Below are 21,587 nucleotides of genomic sequence, written 5' to 3'. Positions count from 1 at the left end.
CATTGAATTTGACCTCAGTGTGGGTCCTAGGTTGAAGATCACTCTTTAAAAAGATATGCATCAGCTCATGGATTTGTCATTCATGGTAATACCTTCACTTGCATGTCGGTCCCTGAAAACATTCTTTGAGTTGGTGCTAAACCCCTCAACATCATGGACTGATGACGCTCGTCTCATGCTGCAAATACTCTCCTTTGACCTGGCATGGGTCAGACATCTGCTCGATTGCAGCATATCAGGGTAGAGCCTGTCCCACTGGTGTTTGGGTGAAGAGTGATCAAGAGGTCCTGATTCATTAATCAGTCCAGGGCAGTGACTAGATCCAATCAGTGCTTTTGTGTCATCAGCATCTGAAGGGCTGCAACTCTCTTTTGCGGGTGATTTAAAGTGCTTCATGGCAACAAAGTCATCACTTTGTTTGGGAGAATCGACCAAAACAGCATCTGGGTCCTCCTGTGGAAGGGACTGCTTGCTTGTACCCAAGAGTCTCAAACCAGCCAGTCTTAATCTGAAGAATCTCCCCTTACCTGAAAACACATATAAAAAAGTTAGAAAAAACGCTTCCAGAAAGCTTCCTTTTGGTTTGCAAAACATACATTTCATAAACAGTAAATACAATCTTTAATCCAAAGCAGTATTGTATTCCTCTGTGAACATTTACATTCACTTTTGCACTTAGTGTTAAGGTTAGGGGTCTTCCATCTTCAATTGGAAAATACACCCTGCTACTGTAAATATTCTGTTTACTGTAATTGATAAACACCATGGTATTACAGAACACATTTTAAACTGTTAAACTGTAAAGGTTGTTATTTGTTAAACCTGATTAAAACTCTTACGCATTACTATAGGAATGTAATGTTTATATTACATGTACATGTATAATGTTCATGAAAAGTAGCCTATTATCTGCAAGAAATGCAACAAATTGTATATTGAGGAAACTAAAAGGCGTTTAGCAGACCGGTTTGTAGAACACTTAAGAAGCATTCGCATTAACACCACTGCATTTTCAGTAGCGCATCACTTTAACAGTGATGATCACACTGCTGAAGACAACACAGTCTGTGTGATCAATCAGTGCTATGGAACAAATGTTGCTCGGAAACAAAACGAACGTGTTTATCTTCAAACTAGGAACTTTGGAACCTCTGGCAATGAACATTCTATTCTAATAATTGGGAGGCTGTGTGGTCCAGTGGTTAAAGAAAAGGGCTTGTAACCAGGAGGTCCCTGGTTCAAATCCCATCTCAGCCACTGACTCACTGTGTGAACCTGAGCAAATCACTTAACCTCCTTGTGCTCCGTCTTTCAGGTGAGACTTAGTTGTAAGTGACTCTGCAGTTGATGCATAGTTCACACACCCTAGTCTCTGTAAGTCGCCTTGGATAAAGGCGTCTGCTAAATAAACTAATAATCATGACACCATCCACAGAATTTTTGTATAATTACAATTCTTGAACTTTTTGTGCAGATTTTCTTTCATATGCCTTCAATTTTGTACACTCCAGTATTATATATATGTATTTTAAATGTACATATATATATATATATATATATATATATATATATATATATATATATATATATATATATATATATATATATATATATTGTGAGATGGCAGGGAGGGGGTTAAAACCTCTCTGCCATCTCACAATATATATAATGTTGTTGGTTTATAAAACACAGCTACTACTTTATATTTATACATTCTGGCTATTGAAACTCTATTACGTTTGAGTCCTTTATTAATAATGAAGAATGTAAATGAATCCACCGCAGGAAATATAAAACAGCCTTCATTCAACAGGATCCATACAAATCCTCTATTGAGGGGTTTCTTTCCCATATCACATAAAACAAATGTCACAACAATCACTAGCCAACACGTGCATCACCGTTAAACACAGATTAAATACCACTGAAGTGTGTGTATACTTTAACTATCTACCGCTTTTTTAAATCAATCATTATGCATTACAAAGTGCCAAGCAAAGAGCGAGATGCAGCAAACGCTATTGTTAAATACATGATTAATACAAGAGAAGCACAAAATCCTTGGAACTGTTTTCCAATTTAGCTTCATCATTTTGAAATCAAATGCTATAAAACCTTTGATCATGCGCTCATCTGACAGGAGTGAGAATTGTTTTATACTGTACATTCTTTGTTGTTGCTCTAGTTATGGAGCAATTCAAATGAACAGCTGGGCCTGTGATAAGAGTAGAATTGTGGTAATCTTGTATTTCAATTGTATGATAACATTTACTATAACAGTTTAAATAGCTACAATGGTAGCCTGCATATCACAACACACATTTCATTTATAGCAAGTTTAGCTTTAATAGAGCAACTTTACCATACTGTATGTTAAATATAATTGGTCTCCTAAAGCTATATGCATTAGGTACACAACACTACTGTATATAGAGGCTCTTCATACCTGTGACTATGAATTTCACAACTGAACAGAACAAAATAAAATATATGCCATTGACTTGCTTTTCAAAATATATTTCTTAAGATTGTTAGGCCAAATACATTTTTCTTTTTCTTTTAAAAAGCAAGTCATAAGAAAATAAATAAAAAAAACTATAAGGACTGTTTTAAGGCATATTTTAAGGCAAGTTTTTTTAGAGAGCATTTATAAATATTACATTAAGCTAGACCCTCTTTAAAACAGCTGAAGTGTAACAGATTTTTTTCCAAAGATAATGCAATTTATATTTTAAAACTGCAGCCTACACTTTGAGAAAGTGTGTTAGCTGAGGTGTTACAACACATCTTCCAAACAAGGCCTGACACACAGTTCAGCAGCAAACTAAATGAAACCTAATAATATATAATGACAGAATGTTCTTGCTCTGGTTTTAGAATTGTAAACATCATTCATTAAGGGAGCTTAATGGGAATTCATTTAACAAGCAGTCATTTCTTCTGTATACTGTTATGCTTCCATTTCAAACAATTAAATCACAATTGATAATATAGGATAATTTGAGTTCCAGAATTCACAAATAGAAATTGGGTAAAAAACAAAAACAAAAACCTTGCAGTTCTCACATGGGGCTGGGGCCAACAGCCCCCTGTATATTCATTAAATGCTAATATTTTAAGAAAAACAGTTATCAATATTTGAGCAAATCAGTATTTAAATTACTTACATTGAAGTTTTTTAGTAATTGTCTTATTGAATTGTGGCGGAGTGTCCCGCCCCTATATATATATTTATTATTATTTGTATTTTTGTTTGCGGCGCAGGTCAAAGCGCAGCGTATTTGCTGTTGTTTTTATAATTTAAAAACCCAGTGAGGATGCGTGGCTGATCAGCTACTGATTATTTAACTAGCTGACAGTCACGCATCCTTACTAAACTCGTGCAGACTGTGGCCGAGGGGTAATAAGATAATTAACAGCTAGTTAACCCCTCGACCAGAATATAAGAACCTGCAGCTGTCCGTGCTCGGGGAAAGAGTGTACAGCGGAGAGTACGGGGAGAGGAGAGAGCAACTAAATTATAAAAAAAACAATAAATACGCGGCGCTTTGAACTGCGCCGCAAACAAAAATACAAATAATAATAAATATATATAGGGGCGGGACAATCCGCCACATGTATGTATTATACTGCTTTATGTGTGTCATTTTCTTTAAAACTGTTAAATATTTTTCTTTTTATAAAGTAAAAATTCTTTAAGTCACAGTTTTGCAGATGCACACCGATCCTTCTGCATCAATGGCCTAATATGACTGTGTTATATTGCATTACTGATTTTGAAGTCTTGTAGTAGTTCAGCTGCAAGAGTGTGTGCAAAGTTGAAAGAAACCTGCTAAATAATGTTACGTTAATATATTGAACTACCACTTTGTAGTTTTACATATACTTGGAACTAAAATTGAAATATGTCAATTTTAGTTCCAAGTATAGTATGTACTACTATTATGGCTTCCTGTAGACTTTTGAGATATAATTTTTTTTTGATTACATGATAATGTCTCAATCCTAAAATTCTAGGTGATGCAAAACGTTTGGCCATAGCTGTAGCTGACACTTTAAACCAAGGAAAACAAATCATTATGATCAGTTTAACAGAAAACTTCAACATAAGGGATTCAAATCTATATTATACGCTGAAGTATAAAAAATCATCCATGTCAAGGTCTGCTATCAGCAACAAAATGTAATAATTAAATTATCATGTTTATTCTCCATCAACCTCTCCTACCTTCAATGAACAAAAAAGATTATTGAATCAACCATTGACAGCCTTTCTATCTAGAATGATATAGAATGATGCACAAAATTGATCGCAGCTTTATTTTATGAAGCACAACATATTTTACAAACTGGACCAGAATACCTGAAAGAGGCCATTTTCAGGTAATTCTAGGCCAGTTGAAGCTACATGTTTACTTAGGAACTCGGCACAATATAACATTTCTAATAAGATTTCAGGTTTAAAGTTTGCGTCATGCTGGAATTAAATGATTATAGGTACTGATACACATATGCTTAACTGTATAAATCCACAGTAATAAAATGTAGCATCAGATGCTACAATCTTCTCTCCAGCTGCATCATGCTTGCTAATTCCTTATCAAGACCAGCTAGCATGAAACCAAACTACAGAACATCATAGCTGATTCAAGCCTAGCCAGTTCATAAACAGCAGGGCACAGAATTATAATCCTATTTCCACCTGCCAAATAAAAAGTTCAAAATGGAGACTAGCCAGCCACCTTTGAGCAGATCATTTCATGTTTATATAAAGAGACATCACGCAATGAAATTAAAAGAAAGTCCTTCTGCCATTTTGGAGCAACTGCAATATCAAAAATATATATATACTAGAATCTGTGAAGTAAAAATAAAAAAAAATGACAGGCGTGATTATGTGAGATGGATGTGGACAATTTCATTTGGCTAAAGTGTTTGGATTGTTGTGTAGTTCTGTGGAACAGCTTGAGTCTGCTTGATGTACTAAAACACCAGAACATTGTTATTCTCTAATATGGTTAGTATTCTTATAGTAATATAACAAACTGTACCATCAATATGCTCAGACTGCAGTGTACAGACGGGTTAACTATGGTACAGAATTCAGTAAAAAGAGACAAATGAATTACATTTGAGTTTATTATTACACATTGGGGAAAGAACCCCTGTGATATACAGTAGGTTGTTTCTTGTCTTGTTCCAGGAAAATCGTGGTTTGTTGTACTGAATAGAATCATGGGGATTGATCTCCGAGTCTGCTGTATACCTATTTTTGTCTGTCGCTAGGATACCAGCTGATCAATTTGCATATAGCAATAATTAGATATTTTTCCCTTTATGTCCATAAATTGTGAATGCTTTGATATCCAGTATAGCTTTTGTTACTTTAGCTACTGTATAATGGATGGCTAAAGACCGAAGACAGACAGATTCCAAACTCCTGTACAATACAGTTTGCTTTTATAAAGCACTCTTCATGAGGAGCATCCCAGGGCGCTTTACAAGGAAAAAAAGCAAGAAAAAGCCATTCTGAAAGACATCCGGTAATCTTTTTAATTAAGTTACTAACTACACTTGATATTCCCTACGAGCAAAAATCTAAGTTGCACCTGAAAGCTTTTTTGGAAATTGCCACATTGCTGTTACTAAATGGGTAATTGTTTTAAAAAGCTGATATCATGTGATATATAGTGTGATCATTTAAACACTCTTTCATAATTTTGCAGTCCGCAGCTGCTCCCCTCATATTTGTGAAGAGCTCAGTTGTAGTGGCAAGCAATCCGTTTTGATTATACCACTTTGAAATGCAGTCACAGTGAGTAATACACAGGGAAGCTCATGGAAGCGTCCCTCTGTCTGGCAATGCAATTTTAGTCTACACTAGTTCTTTATCAAACAAATGTCAATGTGAAGGCGCCTTAAAATTAAAATAGGAAACTGGGATGCCATTCTGTTAACATTTACGGCCTTGACAAATAGCTAAGAAAGTAAATAAACAATGCTGCAGTTCAACTATTGTAACATTAGTAGTGTGCTAAACCAGAAGAACAACCTAAACAATGAGTTCATTTTTTTAAAGCAGCTATGAGGATCCACAACTTACTGTTATTGATAACATAATCACTCAAGGGCCTATGTACTAAGAGCTGGCAAGAGCAAGTGGATGCGGGTGCGTATTTAATTTGAGCTGCACAAGTGCGCATCTCAAAAGTTGCGGGCTATGTATTAACTGCGGAGTGTTGAAAACTGCACCTGCGCATCTGAATGTTGGCGGGAGTATTTAAATGACGTGAATGCACTGTACATCAGAATAGTGTAGGCTCTGGATTTGGCTGAAGGGGGAATTGTGTGGCTGTTGCTTGAAATCCCGGCACCGTATCCAATACCCCTTTCACACACAAATGCCGCCACTGAGCCGTCTCAGAGACGTTTAAAACATTATTTAAAATACCCATTCACACAGCACGAAATTGCGCAATCTATGCTGGTATAATACCGTCATAACCCTTTCACACAGCCAAAGGGATCATGACAGTCAACAGAATCGTTCTCATGGCTACAGAAACTTCACTTCAACAAATACTGCAAGGAAAATAAAATACATATTTTTCATTGTAGCCAGTCAAATACACAATTTCTGTGAAATTCGTGATAGCGTGAATTTTCCGGGGCCGTACTATCTCTGTCTGGAGAACACACTCACACAAGCACACCTCTTTATAGCCCCGTCACATCATTTACGCCAAGTCCTAAGTGATGCAAAGTTAAGCATGTTCAAGTAATGGAGCGATTAGATGCTCACTTTAGTACATCATTCTGCACTGGCACATCTGGTCTGCATATGTAATCAGGAGCATCTCAGAGGTTAATGAGATGCTAATGACCTATCTACATATTTCCTGGAGCATCTTGCTGCGGAAGCGCAGAGTTGCCCTTATGAATTTGCGCATGCGCATTTTTTGAGATGCACTGAGCATTTCCCTTTCATACATATGTTGCAATTTTGTGCGTGCGCAACTTGCTATTTGCGCATGCACAGCACTAAGTACATACACCCCCAGATGTGTATTTACAAAATCCGCAGAGCAATGCAAGGGAATGAATGCTGATACCATTTGAGGATGTCATACTCACGGTGTTCAGATTTGGCAGGTGAGGTGTGGTTCAGTCTCTCTGAGGAGTCACTGGTTTCCTCATCTAGCACGTAATCGAAATTCAAAATGAACATCATCACGACCCCTTCCTGATTCTTCACTGGGATTATGTGAGTGTTGCACATGAAAATGGATTCTAGAAGGAAAGAAATACTGAGTTAATAAAAGGTCTTACCTGGATTCGGGTGATTGTGTCCACATGTTTTATTTTGGGCACATCATGCTGGTATATTGTTGTTTTAGCAGGGAACTTAGAAAACCAGTTAAAGGTAAATATTTGTACAGTCACAATAACCGACCTATATAGGACAAAGAGCAGACAATGTAATAATCAGTCATTTGACTAGCTTTAATTTGTAATCCATGACAAATGTATTACATTGCAGTGTGGAGTAGTGGTTAGGGCTCTGGACTGGACCGGAGGGTTGTGGGTTCAATCCCAGGTGGGGAACACTGCTGCTGTATCCTTGAGCAAGGTACTTTACCTAGATTGCTCAAATAAAAACCCAACTGTATAAATGGGTAATTGTATGTAAAAATAATGTGTAAAAAAATAATGTAATTGTATGTAAAAATAATGTGATATCTTGTAACAACTGTAAGTCGCCCTGGATAAGGGCATCTGGTAAATAATAATAAATGTGTTTTTTCTATTGTTGGATTTCATCAATTAAATACAATATATTCAAATGATCCCATAGACTCTATATAGTGTAAACATTGATTCATCATAGATGATCCCAAGCTATAAAAACTAAGCACTTTTGTGTTTAACATTATGTTATCAATGCTTCTTTCTTTCTTTCTTTCTTTCTGAAGTGGACCAACATATCCATTTCCAGCTGATAACACATATATTAAGTTTCCAGACTAAGTGTTGTGTGCATGGAAAGGAACAGCTGACCCTGCATGGCATGACCCACAAGGTGAGAAAGTGAAGAAAAAAATCTCTATTTTGATGACCTTATAACCTATTTCATATGGGGATGACTGAGACCCATAACGGTATTATCCAGGGCTTTCCAACAAAAAATAAATAAATAAATAACTGACATAAATCATTGACGCAAAATTGACCCATTGTCATATTTTATCAGAGTAAACATTCATTGGCTTCTGTAGCAATATAACTGTTTGGGGGATTAACCCTAGGATTAGTTTTTCATTATGGTGATGCTATCCTTTTGAAACGCTAGCAGCTTTTGAAAAGTACCAGATAAAAAATAAAAATAAACAACTGTGATAAAGATTTTATGCATCTTTATCATTGAACAATAGCACACAGCCATCATCTTTTTTTTGTTATTTGGAACTTTTTAAAAGCCACAATAATGATAGTAGTGCCATAAAATGGAAAGTCATGAACATCAATATATATTTTTGACTTTCAAATATCTATTATAATCAGAGGTTATACTAAAGGTACTGTAAACTAAAGGTACTGTATCTTACAATTAAATAGGGATAGCATTGTTGTTTATAGACCTGTACTGACCTTGATTTACAGTACGCTTAAAAGTATGCTTAAAATTTTCATCTGCTTGTGGATCGAGTTCTTTTGCCTTATTGTTGGTGTCGATAGCTGCATGCCGACCATTGTCTGACCATGTTTTAACATAATCTTCAAGGTTTGAACAATACCAGTGGTGGACTGACTGATCTGATGAACAGGTGCGACAACACTGTTGTTTTAAGAGCTAGTTTTGGGGTGTTTTGGTATTTGGGGTGTGAAAAAAAAATGTTTCTTACTCATACACGTCACGTTCTAAAATATATTGTTACAGTACTGTTTTGTCATTCAGTTCATGGATGAGGAAAGTGATTTTTATTGTACATGTTATGTATATAGAATTATTTTTTGCAACAATTTCTTTCCCATATGGTTCATCACTTGCAAACTGTATAATTGCCTGCCAGACAAAAAGGCACCAGAACTGGGAAACAGTGCGATCAGGCACAAATTATAATAATATTGTAGAAATCTTCGTTAACACAGGCAGACACATCACACAGGGCGAGGCAATCCACAAACAGGCGAAGGGCGGGTCCGAACCCAGGACCTCTCCCACTAAAGCATAGAGCTGATACCGCTGTACAAAAAAGCTGGCTCCTTTGCAAGGAGCGTATATCGGGCTTACGTTTTCGTGTGTGATTACCTTGCCATGTGTAATGCGCCTGCCTGCGTTAACCAGTCAAAATCTCAATATATAATCAAATCTCAAACTGAAGAACTGCACCACGAAGTGAAATGATCTTCACCCAAATCATTTCTTAAAATTCGGAGAACTTACAGCACTAAAAATAGATTTTCTTTTCAAGAAACAAATTGTGAACCTGATATTTGCTACAATGAATTTTTGGTTAAAGTCAGTGTGGTAGCTTAAACCTCTGCAAGTCATTAGAGCAACCTGCCAAAGCAATGGAAATGCTCCAAAGATGTGCAATACATCCCAGGGTATTCATCAATGAAACCGAATACTAGAAAAACACCTTTAACATGGATTACCAATTTAAAAAATATGCAAGAATCGATAACTATCAATTTACTGCAAGCCAAGTTATAGTATAAACAATAATAAAGAATAAAGATTGCATGACTATCCTCATTGTGGATATTGTGTGACAGCAGAGCTATTTATAGAACATGGATAGACACAATCCCCAAAAGGCAACAAGGCTCCCTGCCTCTCTGAATTGCATTACTGTTGGATTTATCAATGTTATAAAAACAAAGGAAGAGGCTATTTACTGCCACCCCAGTGGCAATAAATCTATTAAAATTTTCGGTATCTTGTTACGCACAGCAGTACTGCAATCCTAGTATTAGGTTCAGTAAGATACACTCTTAACCCTTTCATGCATGGCAACCTCATATGAGGCCAGATAAAAAAAAAACTCTTCTAGTCTTTATATAGGGACATATGGAAAACACAAATGCACAATGATGACCTCATATGGTAAAAAATTGAAAATAATGTCGATGAAAATATATTTATTAGATTTCCCAAAACGACATTTTTCAGCTATTTTCAATAATTCATGCATGATAGGGTTAAGTTTGTCATGATGTGCCATCAATGTACAGTACTAAGCAGTATAAATAAGGTGTTTCCAAAAGAGCTATGCCCCTTAATATTGAAAACATATGGCAAGTGCGTAATAATACCTGCAAATCAATGCATTCTGAGAAAGAACAATGTGGGTGGTACAGTTTAAAACTGTGAGGTTTTAGAGAATGTTATGAGGTAAGGTCTTTTTTTATTAGATAATGGCATTCAAATAAGCCTCACCCTGCATCTTATTATCATCTGCTATGTACTTGGCCGCTTCACTTCTTGTTAATGTGTTTAGCTACTTCTAAAATTAAATACGTATTTGTTGTTTTGCCTGTTTTTACTATTAATATATATATATATATATATATATATATATATATATATATATATATATATATATATATTATAGTTCTACGTATTGCAATTACTCCAACACAACCCAACACCTGTTAGATACAATATTGTATTTCCTCTCAATGAACATCTGTCAAAGAGTCTTGACAGCAGCAGTCTGATTTCATCAGAATAATTTCTTCATTTGCTTACATATGGTAAAATGCAACCTACAGTATTCCTAAAAGCCATGGATTTAAAATGCTGGTTTAGGTTTACCAAAGCCTAGGTTTACCACTTCATGACTTTTCACTGATTATTTTTATTTAAATTTCCTTAAATAAAATAATGTGAACAGGCTGGCTGGTGGTTACGTCAAGCCAAGAAATGCAAGGACACAGAGTGGTGAGTGAATGAAATGCGCTGCTGCGACAGTTTATTGTAAAATAAAAGGTTTAAGCAGAAAACAAAACTCTGCACACAAAACAAAACGATGCGATGACCAAAACCCCAAACTGACAAACATAACACTAGTATTGTGCTAGTTTAAACTACACGCGTAGCAATTGTTTACTTTTAGCTTTTTAGTTTTTACTCCTCTTTCTCTCCCGTACCTCCTCACTGTACATCCAACCCTGTGTGCATGAAACATTTATTCTTTTATACAGCTGTGCTGAGACTCGATTGCTAATCAATCATCCACTTGAATCTCGGCACAGTCTGCATGTGGACTAATTGTGCACTTCCCTGCCCCATACAAATACCCATTTTAATTTGCAAGTGAAGTGATTGTGCAATCCCCGTGCCTAAATACAATTATACATTTTACATCACCTGTGTTATGTAACCCACACTCTATGCACCACAACAATAATACATATAACAGACAACATTAACATGCCACATACAAGATATAACACAAATTACACACAGGGTCGGGGCACTCTGCCACAAGGAAGTATGGCATTTTAATCAAACAATCAAAATATTGCTATTGCTTAAGAGCATTAATTGATTCCTTTATGTTCAAAGTTTATGAAAAGCTTATTCTTTTAGGTGTAGATACAATATAGTAGAGAAAGCATGGCAGGACAGGCAGATTTGAAGGACTGTAAATCATTAGATTCAAACTGAGCTACAGCACACAATGTTTTTTTTTTCTTTGTTTTGTTTTTTTTTACCAGCAAGCAGCAGTAACTTTTCTCTCTATATCATTAACTTTGAATTATCTGCATATTCTAAACTAATGTATGCGATACAAGCAAAGAGCCGAGATTTCTCCAACAAAGGAAATGAGATATATTATTGCTTGCGCTTATTCAGTAAGCTGTAAAATAGATTTTACCAACAAAACCTTGATTAGTATTCCTTCGGTGTGACAGCTCTTCATCTACAATGACTCATTCTCAACTGAGGGGATTCCTTTTTGTAAGGAATTCAAGCCTGCTTATTCAACGCATCTAGGTGATTACATTACAGTAACCTCAGTTAAACTCACACGAGACTCCTTGTGTATTACACCTATTCATTACAAATAAATGGCCATCAGTGCCATTTGTTTTACAGGAATTACACTCTGAAGCTAGGTATGTTTCCTACGGCATGCCTTTCTGCAATCAATAATTAAAGGAGCTTCTCAAATTTAACCAGGTCTAATCAGTCACAGTTCTCTTTGGCTTTAGTTCAATTATGCAATATTACATTTTAAACACCATTATTCTGAAAACATATATTTAACAGTTTATAATCAGTGTATATGTTGTCCATCGTCTTGATTTAGTGTTGAGTGCTTGATCTTGAGCTGAGTGCTACTCTGCAGTATTTTTCTCATATACCTGTACCTAAAATACAGGGTAGTAATAAACAATGCCACCATTTTAACATTTCAGCTGCTTTCTAAATATGTGTTTTGTTTTTTTTTTATTACTGAATAGCTGTTGCATATTTCCATGTAAGAGTTCAGGTGACGTGATTGCTCCTTGGGTACTCCCTGAACTAAGCCAAGGAATCCAGTGACAGCAGGTATTGGTGCTCCAACCTGGCTCTGTCTCATGATTTGTTACCAAAAGGCTTTAAGTATCCTGTCTTCGGTATTTTATAAAAAAATGGGCCATAAGTTCACAGCTTTATCAATGTTGTGACTGACAGGGTTTAGGGTTTTCTGTATGACGTTTTAGTCAACAGTTTGATCTCATTTTGATTTTAGTTTCTCTGATACTTCTTATCCCATGATTTTATTCAAAATTGATTGACATCATGTTCCATGAAAATGTAAGAAAAGGTAAATTTGAAATTATATGTTTCTGTTCACAACAATGGTCAGTGCTGTACTTCTTCACTGTTTGTCTTACTACATGTAATTGAGTAAAACAACTGTTTACAACTCATTGGAGTCACTTCAGATTCCAACTAACATGCAGTAATACAATTTATAATAAAAATAGTCAATAAAAAGTGTGTAGGATTTATAATGCTAGTTCACTGCAAAATTTGCTCATATCCTCCTCCCCCCCCCAAAAAAAAAGGATATTCATTTTACAAAGACATCTACGGCACCATGAAAATTACATTCGAAACCATAACCCTTAATTGTATTTTTCACATGATATGAGTCTTTAGAAAAAAGAAGAATCACAAGAGGAACTATGGCCTTGTCGTTAGAATCTTCTTGACAAAATGAATCAATCAAATTCCTTTTTTTGTTTCATTTAAATGAGATCTTTTGTTATCTGCTCTCTTTTGGTTCTGTGTTCGGTCTAAAGCTTTCGTAATAAGCCTGGGAATATGTCATACTGAAGGAAGCAGATTTAAGTCACGAAAAAGCAATTTTAGCAGATAAAAGTTATTATTATTATTATTATTATTATTATTATTATTATTATTATTCTTTTTTTTTTTTTTGTTAATCCACATTTAATAAATCACCCATAGTAAAATCCCTGAGTCCCCTCACAAAATAAAATGTCCAGTCTGTTTGATAGGAACTAATCAATAATACTTGCAGCGGTTTCATGATTGGTTTCAGATTTCACCACAGTTCAGAACATGGGTTATACCCAGTGGGAGATGAGTGTCTCAAATAAACAGAAAAAGACTTCCTTGTACTCTTAGATGTTTGTTTCAAACCTTGGTACACAAAGGGTCTGATTTGAATTACTGAATATTCTCTTAACAGAGGCAGTATTTTGCAGGTTTATATTCAGTTTATTTAACAAGCTTGTGATTTAACATTCTAAGGGCTGTCTATGTCTTTGTGGCTTCTATTGGCAACTCATGTAGAGTCAAGGGATGTGTGATTCATCCATGGTTTTAAGTACAGTGGCTCATTAAGGACATGAAAAAGAGAAGCCCTACTGCAGAAAGGCCTATTAAAGCCAATTTGTAATGGAAGAGGGCATTTTCTTAACAGAAAGCATTCAGCAGTACAAACCAGAAAAGGCAAAAAACATTTTTGTTTTTCTTCTTGAACGACAAAATGTTGAGAAGTTAACAGAGCAAAACGGTGACTTCATTGTAAACAATGCAAGGCTGCAAGGAGGCTCAGGGATTTGCATCTTTTAAATACCAACTGGAATTGTTGTTGACTTAATCACAGTGTCATTAATAATTAAATATCCCTCTCCTCCGTGTCATCTAAAAAGTGTAAATACAGCCATGAGAAGTTTGTTATATTGGCTCCCTTCTTGTATTATATAATTAGAATGGCAATTGAGATTCACACATCAGCTTTATCTCCCTGCCAACAGCATCAAACTTAATCGTTTAAACTAGAAGAAGCAATCAGACTGCTTTACCTTGGTCTTTCATGTATGTCAAATTATCCCTTGGAGAATTAGTGTCAAAAGTGCTAACATTCACATCTTTTTTTTTTTAAAAAGGCAGTCTATTTTTCAGACACCACTGTGATTTAATTGTGTGTAAATGTTTGCAAATTTCTCTACAAACATTACAACCTGGGCTGAGATTACCTTGGTCCAAATTGACATTTACTGAAAATGAGACGGTGCTTGGTGACACATAACCCAGCAATAAAATGTTCTTGTGACATCACAAATTAATCTGTTTATTTATATCTCTACACTTTTAGTATGACTTTATGACAGTGAGTGTGGGTGTTCCAAAGCTATTTTTTTTTTTTTGTACAGTATGAAAAACAGGCTTTTTGTAGTGATGTCACAAAACAGCTTCGTCAAGCTCTGAATTGTTTAATCTGTCAACATTTTGCCTATTCCAGCTGTCACTAAAGGTGAAAATTCCCTGTTAATGTAATAAAACAAGAAACAAATAACTAGAGTTTGTTTAAAATGGCATTTATGTTTGTTTGGTTCTAATAATAGTACATTTTCAACTCAACAGGAGGACACTGCTTTCTCTCTCTTTGGTACGGATGTAGGTGTTAAAATTTCAAAACTTGGCGTAACAGCATTGTAGTAAAAGAACGGATAAGAATCTGTCAGATTCTTGTATAATACGAGTAACAGCTGGTTTTAGTAGTAATCTATTACAAAGTAAAACAGTTGCCCTTGTTTACAGCTGTGGCCAAAAGTCAAATCACCCTATAGAATAATAAAAAAAAAATGCTTCATGAAGTCAAATAAAACCTTCTGAATGTTACATTAACATATTGAATTACATACCGCTTTGTAGTTTTCCACATACTCAACAAGAAAACTGACAAAAATGCTAAAATGTGACATTTCAAAATTTAAAATGAAATACTACATTTATGGCTTCCGGTAGACTTTGGTAATATCATTTTGTAGTTTCATTGATTACATGGTGTTAAATAAAACATCTAAATTATGTCTCAATCCTAAAATTCTAGGTGATGCAAATCTTTTGGTCATAGCTGTACATATAAATAGCTGTACATATCTGCATAGAGATCAGTTCATGTTTCAAGGTGATGGAAATTTCATTAGATTCTATTTCCACTGTTAATAATTAAAACAATGTAACTAAGCAAGTTATCCACAGATCCCTGTAATGCATATGTTAAACAATTGTTGCAAAGTTGTTTAAGGTCATGTGCTCACATTTTTTTATGTCTTATATTATAACTAGCTGCTGTGTGTAGGATGTCTCTTATTGTATTTGACAGGCAGTTTCGATGGTAGAACTGCAAGGTAAAACTGTGAGGTTCAAACTGTTAGAACTGCTATTTAAACACAAAGGTGTATTTTTTAACTTTATCAAATCTGTAACTGTATATACGTGACTTTTAATACCTGTATACAGACCAACGAATAAACAAATGTAACTGGATTGTTAAGTGTATTACATTTTGTATGGTTCATTTTTCAACATAATATGTCCACAAATTCAGTTTTCCACAGGGTAAGATGGGGGCATTTACAATCTATTATCTAATATCAGGAACGATGTGAAAATGGTTGTTTCTATAATACAGCGCCTGTATAACACCTCTGGAACACTTTGTTATTAAGATGAGCAAGGATACTTACAGTAGGTATTCAAGGTCGGCATCTCTTAAGCCCTTTTCTATGATAAACCTACAGTTGAATATTTAAGGAGAGCTAAATATAATAGAGGACCACACAAAGGGCACAATGCACACAGAGAGAGGTTGAAGCAGTCATTTTGTGCAGTGGTTCTTTATCATTGAGTCATCTGTGTATTGGAAGAAAGCAACATAGATTTAGTTTGAGTTGTTGGAGTTTCAGATGGATTGTGTTTCAGTATCAAAAGCATTTTCTAAAACTGCACAAGTTGACTGCTTAAGCCCTGTGGAATTAATTTAAGATTTCCAAAGGATGTTTCCTAAACTGCAGAGGCTTAATTGCTCTTCTTAGCCCAGGTGATGCCACTGGTAACACAGTAAGACCCTGGAGATCGTCTTTACCAAGGAAATAGAGCTTTCTTTTTAATACCCTACTGCTGTATTGAATTCTTTGGATTTACAGTGACTTTGAGTGCTCCTAATCAGCCACCAACATCACAACATGACTTTGGATCAATAAGACTTTTTAGACTATGTATATTCAACTGAAAAAAAAAATGATAACATTATCCTCTTGTCGATAAACAATAATTAACATAAACATTAATTTCTGGTGCAATGTGAGAAAACAAACATTCAGTTGCAGTACAAAAAAAAACATATGCTTTCCTCCAAAACATCATATTTAAATCTAAAAATACAAAAAAACTGAATATAAAAAAACTGAAGAAAATACGTTAAGATAATTATGACCAAAGGAATTATGCTTTTAAACATCAACATTTGTCATTCAGTTCAAAACTTGGAAATAGACTGGGGGAACAATATGATGTAAAGGAAGTGAAAGCCATGTTCATATGTTCTCCCTGGGTTTTCTTACTAAAGGACAGCGCAGTCACAAGCTCTGGACACCCGTGTGGGTGTGGGTGTGGGTGTAGTTGTATTGAGCTGCGGCCAAGCACTGGTTAAAAGCAGAAGAAATTACAGAAAAATAAGGTACCCATGCAGAATTCAAACATAGTCTTTATGCAACTGGCCACAGATCTTTGATCCAGCCATGTTGCATTCTATTTCATTGCATTGCCCAAAACTTAAGCCTTAATCCTAACCTAATAGATAGTACAATTATTACTGTGTAATAGAGAGAATTACCTCATGGATTACATCTTTAATTACAGGTAACTGATGCCTGGTTAATATTAAGCCTGACCATCTTGTATATGACTGTTGTCACATCTTTCAAGGCAATCAGATATGTCACACTGAGGGGTACTGACAGCACTGACAAAGTCACAAACCTTTGAATGTAAGACCCACAGTCGCCTTTGAGGGAGATAATGTGGTCTCCCTCACTCTTTCTTTGTCCTCTCTAGGCTGTGCTGCTTTCTCCTCACTAATGCAGCTTTAATTTTTAATCAGTATTGGGTCCACTCTGCATTTACATCTGACCTGAGATTGACTTGCACTGTGTTGATATATAACTAAACTACTTTAAATCTAGTCTAAATGCTCAGTCTCGATATGTTTATAAGAATATTGGGATTTCTATTATAAATCATATTCTGTATTTATTTATTTATTTATTTATTTATTTATTTATTTATTTTTAGGTGATGGGACCTAGAATGCATTTGACTACAGATTCTACCCAGCAGAAATGCATTCAGTTGTGTATTAGGCAGGGTAAAATTAGGAACAAATGTTGCTCGGAAACAAAAGGAACGTGTTTATCTTCAAACTAGGAACTTTGGAACCTCTGGCAATGAACATTCTATTCTAATAATTGGGAGGCTGTGTGGTCCAGTGGTTTAAGAAAGGGGCTTATAACCAGGAGGTCCCCGGTTCAAATCCATCCTCAGCCACTGACTCATTGTGTGACCCTGAGCAAGTCACTTGACCTCCTTGTGCTCTGTCTTTCGGGTGAAACGTAATTGTAAGTGACTTTGCAGCAGATGCATAGGTCACACACCCTAGTCTCTGTAAGTCGCCTTGGATAAAGGCGTCTGCTAAATAATAATAATAATAATAATAAAATTAGAACTGAAAGCTGCACCAGTCTCAGAACGTAATATCACCTTGCATTTCTTCTCTCCTCTGCTGAATGAGAAATTGAATTAAACTATTCTTATATGCCGAGTAGACTGCTGTTGTACACAATAGCAGGCTATTACAGAGGGTCATACGGTAAATCCTGCACAGCAAACATTTTCTCAAGTACACATTTACAATGTTACATTTATTTATGCTTTCCTGGTTTAATTTGAGTACGCTGCACATTATCCCTCAATGTCATTAAAATATAATTAAAATATTACAGTATACTATTACAATTTCTTGAGTCAATGAAATCACAAGGAAGCAGTTGTAATCTTTAAAATGTTGCCTCAAATGCTTGATCCTTTTGGGATTTAAAACTGAATATAGGGTTGTGACAGAGAAAGAATGAATCTTCGTTATAAAATTCCCTCCCGACCTGTGAGGGCGCTGTTTTAAGGGAACAGAGTGCCCCGGACTGGATGGTCAGACAATTCATTCCAAGGGTTAGATGGAAGTCGGCCATATAGAAAGGGGGCGGAGCTACGGTACACCAAGTCATCGCCCCAGAAGGAAAGGTACAAAAGGGGACGTGGCTAGGAGATCTGTTCCTTTTGTTATGGTTAAGAGAGAACCGTGGAAGGACGAGTGTAAAATAACTGTGAGTGTTCAGTGTTTGTTTGTTTTGTCGAGTCTAATTGTACTGTTTGTTACTTATTAGACAGCTAACATGATCCGGAACTGTCGCTTAGGGCCAGCACAAACCCGGACAACACTTCACAATTGTAAATACACCACTTGCATGTTAGCATTCACTGTGGACTTGTGATCGTGTATGTGTCTTGTGTTTAATATTGTGTATATTATTCTGGGATTGCAACCTGTAGTTTAAACAGTGCGATACACATTGCTGTGTTGCCTGAGATTATTGTTTACAGTCACAAACGACCTGGACTACAAATAAAAACGTTGCTTGGATATTGCAATCACTTGTTGGTCATCACTTGTGCACCACATCACATCTACAACTGCGCACTACAGCCACTTTGCCACACGGGTATATAATGTTTAATAAAATAAGATAGATTTTGCTTGGAGCACTTTTTTTTAAATTCCCCTTTTATTTGGAGAAGAAAAACAAATAATGTATCATTCCTGCAGGCCCTGACCTGCAAGCCAAAAAAAGGAAAGCATGCTGTGTGCCAATGAATTAGACCGAGGTAGAATATGATTCTATATTTGCTGCTGGGTTTCTGTTGCTATGGCGACGTTATGCTATTCTGTAGAAATCTGCACACCACCAGGCAGTACGAGTTGTGGATAAGGAAAGCTCACTGCAAGGAACACAGTGCTCTAAAGAACATGTTCATAAAGAATCTCAGTACATCAATATTGTTTTGTGACATTAAGGGGAAGATTTACTAGACCAGGGCTTTTTTTTTTTTTTGCATGGAAAAATCCTGATTTAGTAAAACAGTAGCCACTCCTAAGTAGTTTACATGCTAATTTGCACTTGGTTATGCCTGCAGGATGCTTGAAATAATATTATCTATACAACAACTACAAGTTTGGTAAATAATCACTATAAAGCATTGCAATATGGGTAAACCTTGTGTGCATCATTTTTATAAAAAAAAAAAAAATCTGGTCCCTGAACACTTCTACTGTAGGTCATTGTCATTTAATAATATGCATTGTATGTATTGTATGCCATTGATCCATGTAGTCCTTTATTTCAAAATAAGAAGATAACAGGTTTATTTCAAGAGAAATGTAAAAACACCACTGGCATACATGCATTATACAGTCCTACTTGTAAGATTATCCATATTAAAAGAGAAGGAGTGCACAATTTAAAAGAGTTCATACACTTTGCATTAATGTATTATTGAGTTGTACCATTGTTGCACATACTAATTATTAGGTTACAGAGGTCAAGAACACTATCAAAAGAAAGATGCCTTCAAAAGACAGCGATATACTCTTTTGGGTATTTTTTTTTCTTCTTTTCTGGAGAACTAGGAATGGGGTTGTCATTGTCTTGTGATAAATGCTTGTACATCTACGGTGTGGCTAATGGTTATGTTATAAATTTAGCAAGCACAGTAACAATGTACATTACACGACCCAAATCAATATTAGCTATTTAGAAGAAATGCACCCACTTCTAACTGATTGATTATGTTAGATAACAGGCAATTACAAGGAAAATGTTAAGGCTAAACATTATAGCAAACCATTTTAAAAGTAATCTATAATGGGAGTCTGACATTGTGTCTGTTGCTTTGATACTACTAAAATAATTATTCAAGTCATGTGGGGTCTATTCTAATCTAATACTACAGACATATGATTGGTACACAAAGGGCCCTATTTAAAATATTGTTTAGGCTAATTAAAAAGACTTGTTTTTAAAATTGTGTCAAATGAAAAATGATTAGCTGTGCTTCAAAACTTGTTTGTATATAATTTTAATATGCATTCTCATATTGCATGTATTTTAGTTTCAGGAGGGTATAGTTTTACTAAATGATAAGGTACTTTAAGTGTTAATAAATCTTTTTTTTTAAATCTGTATTCTTGAAATATTCCAGTGGCTAAATCAGTCAAGACATTTAAAATTACAACCATGTAAGAGCCTATAAATGTGTTCCTTACAGGTCAAGAAACAAGACCACAGAGCGGAATAATTTCTGTACAATTTTAGTTTAGAATATGCATGCTATAAATGCTATAAATTAATAATCTGATGGGGGTCACAGTCGGTTCTGACAATTTATGAGAAGGTACTGCAAGCATGCTAATAGCAGCTATTACATTACTGGACACATCATCAAAATACCCCAACAACAAACAATATTACTTTTCATGTGGTACAATGTCTGAGATTGCTTTAAAATAATATGGAATTAATATTTAAAGATTTAAAGATCTAAAATAAAAAAGAAAACAGGGAAGGAATCATAAAAAATGCATACACTCCTTTTAAGATCAATCATCCAGCCCTCATAGGAAACAACTACCTACAAACACTCCATGCACAGTTGGGAAGCCAGCTGTCTTACAGATCAACAGAAGGAACTGGTGTTTGAAACTTTGCACGAGAAACTCCATATTTCAGCCCTTTTTATCCTGCTGCTTTAACTTCATTGCAGCCTTTTATCAACTCATTATTCTGAATTATACTGAATCACGTATTGGTTACAAACATGGTATCAGCTTTCTAAGAATAAAGATGGTGGTGCAGGTGGTGGTGGTGGTGGGGGTGATAGATGAGTATTGCAACTATCAGGAATTGCATTTTTTCATTTGTATCAATTTTAGAGATACAGGCTATATTTCAGCCACATGGCAACCTATCCTCCAGTGGTTTACGTATTCCGTCTTTACAAACCTCAGCATACATTATACATTAAAATCCTGACTGGTTGTGATGAATCTATAAATTAAATTCCTAGCCAAGGACAAAAAACATCACAAGTAATGTATTTCACTGGGAAACTTCCATGAATCATATGTCAACTCACTCTACAATAAGCTGTGAGAAGC

At 35.4% G+C, this 21,587-nt stretch overlaps 1 protein-coding gene across 5 annotated transcripts in view; it reads right to left on the bottom strand.

Moving 5' to 3' along the window:
• LOC117406969 (potassium voltage-gated channel subfamily H member 7-like) overlaps positions 1 to 21,587 on the bottom strand; it is a 61,428-nt gene that overhangs the window by 32,939 nt on the left and 6,902 nt on the right. For all 5 annotated transcript variants that reach the window (XM_034011474.3, XM_034011483.3, XM_034011500.3 and 2 more), the window contains exons 3-4: positions 7,135 to 7,290; positions 93 to 527 (exon numbers count right to left, since the gene is read on the bottom strand). In XM_034011474.3, coding sequence (XP_033867365.1) covers positions 93 to 527; positions 7,135 to 7,290 — 591 coding nt within the window. The remainder of the gene's footprint in view (positions 1 to 92; positions 528 to 7,134; positions 7,291 to 21,587) is intronic.

This window comes from Acipenser ruthenus, chromosome 10 (assembly GCF_902713425.1).
Source record: "Acipenser ruthenus chromosome 10, fAciRut3.2 maternal haplotype, whole genome shotgun sequence".
Classification (NCBI taxonomy): Eukaryota; Metazoa; Chordata; class Actinopteri; order Acipenseriformes; family Acipenseridae; genus Acipenser; species Acipenser ruthenus.
This window is presented reverse-complemented; position numbering and strand designations above follow the sequence as displayed.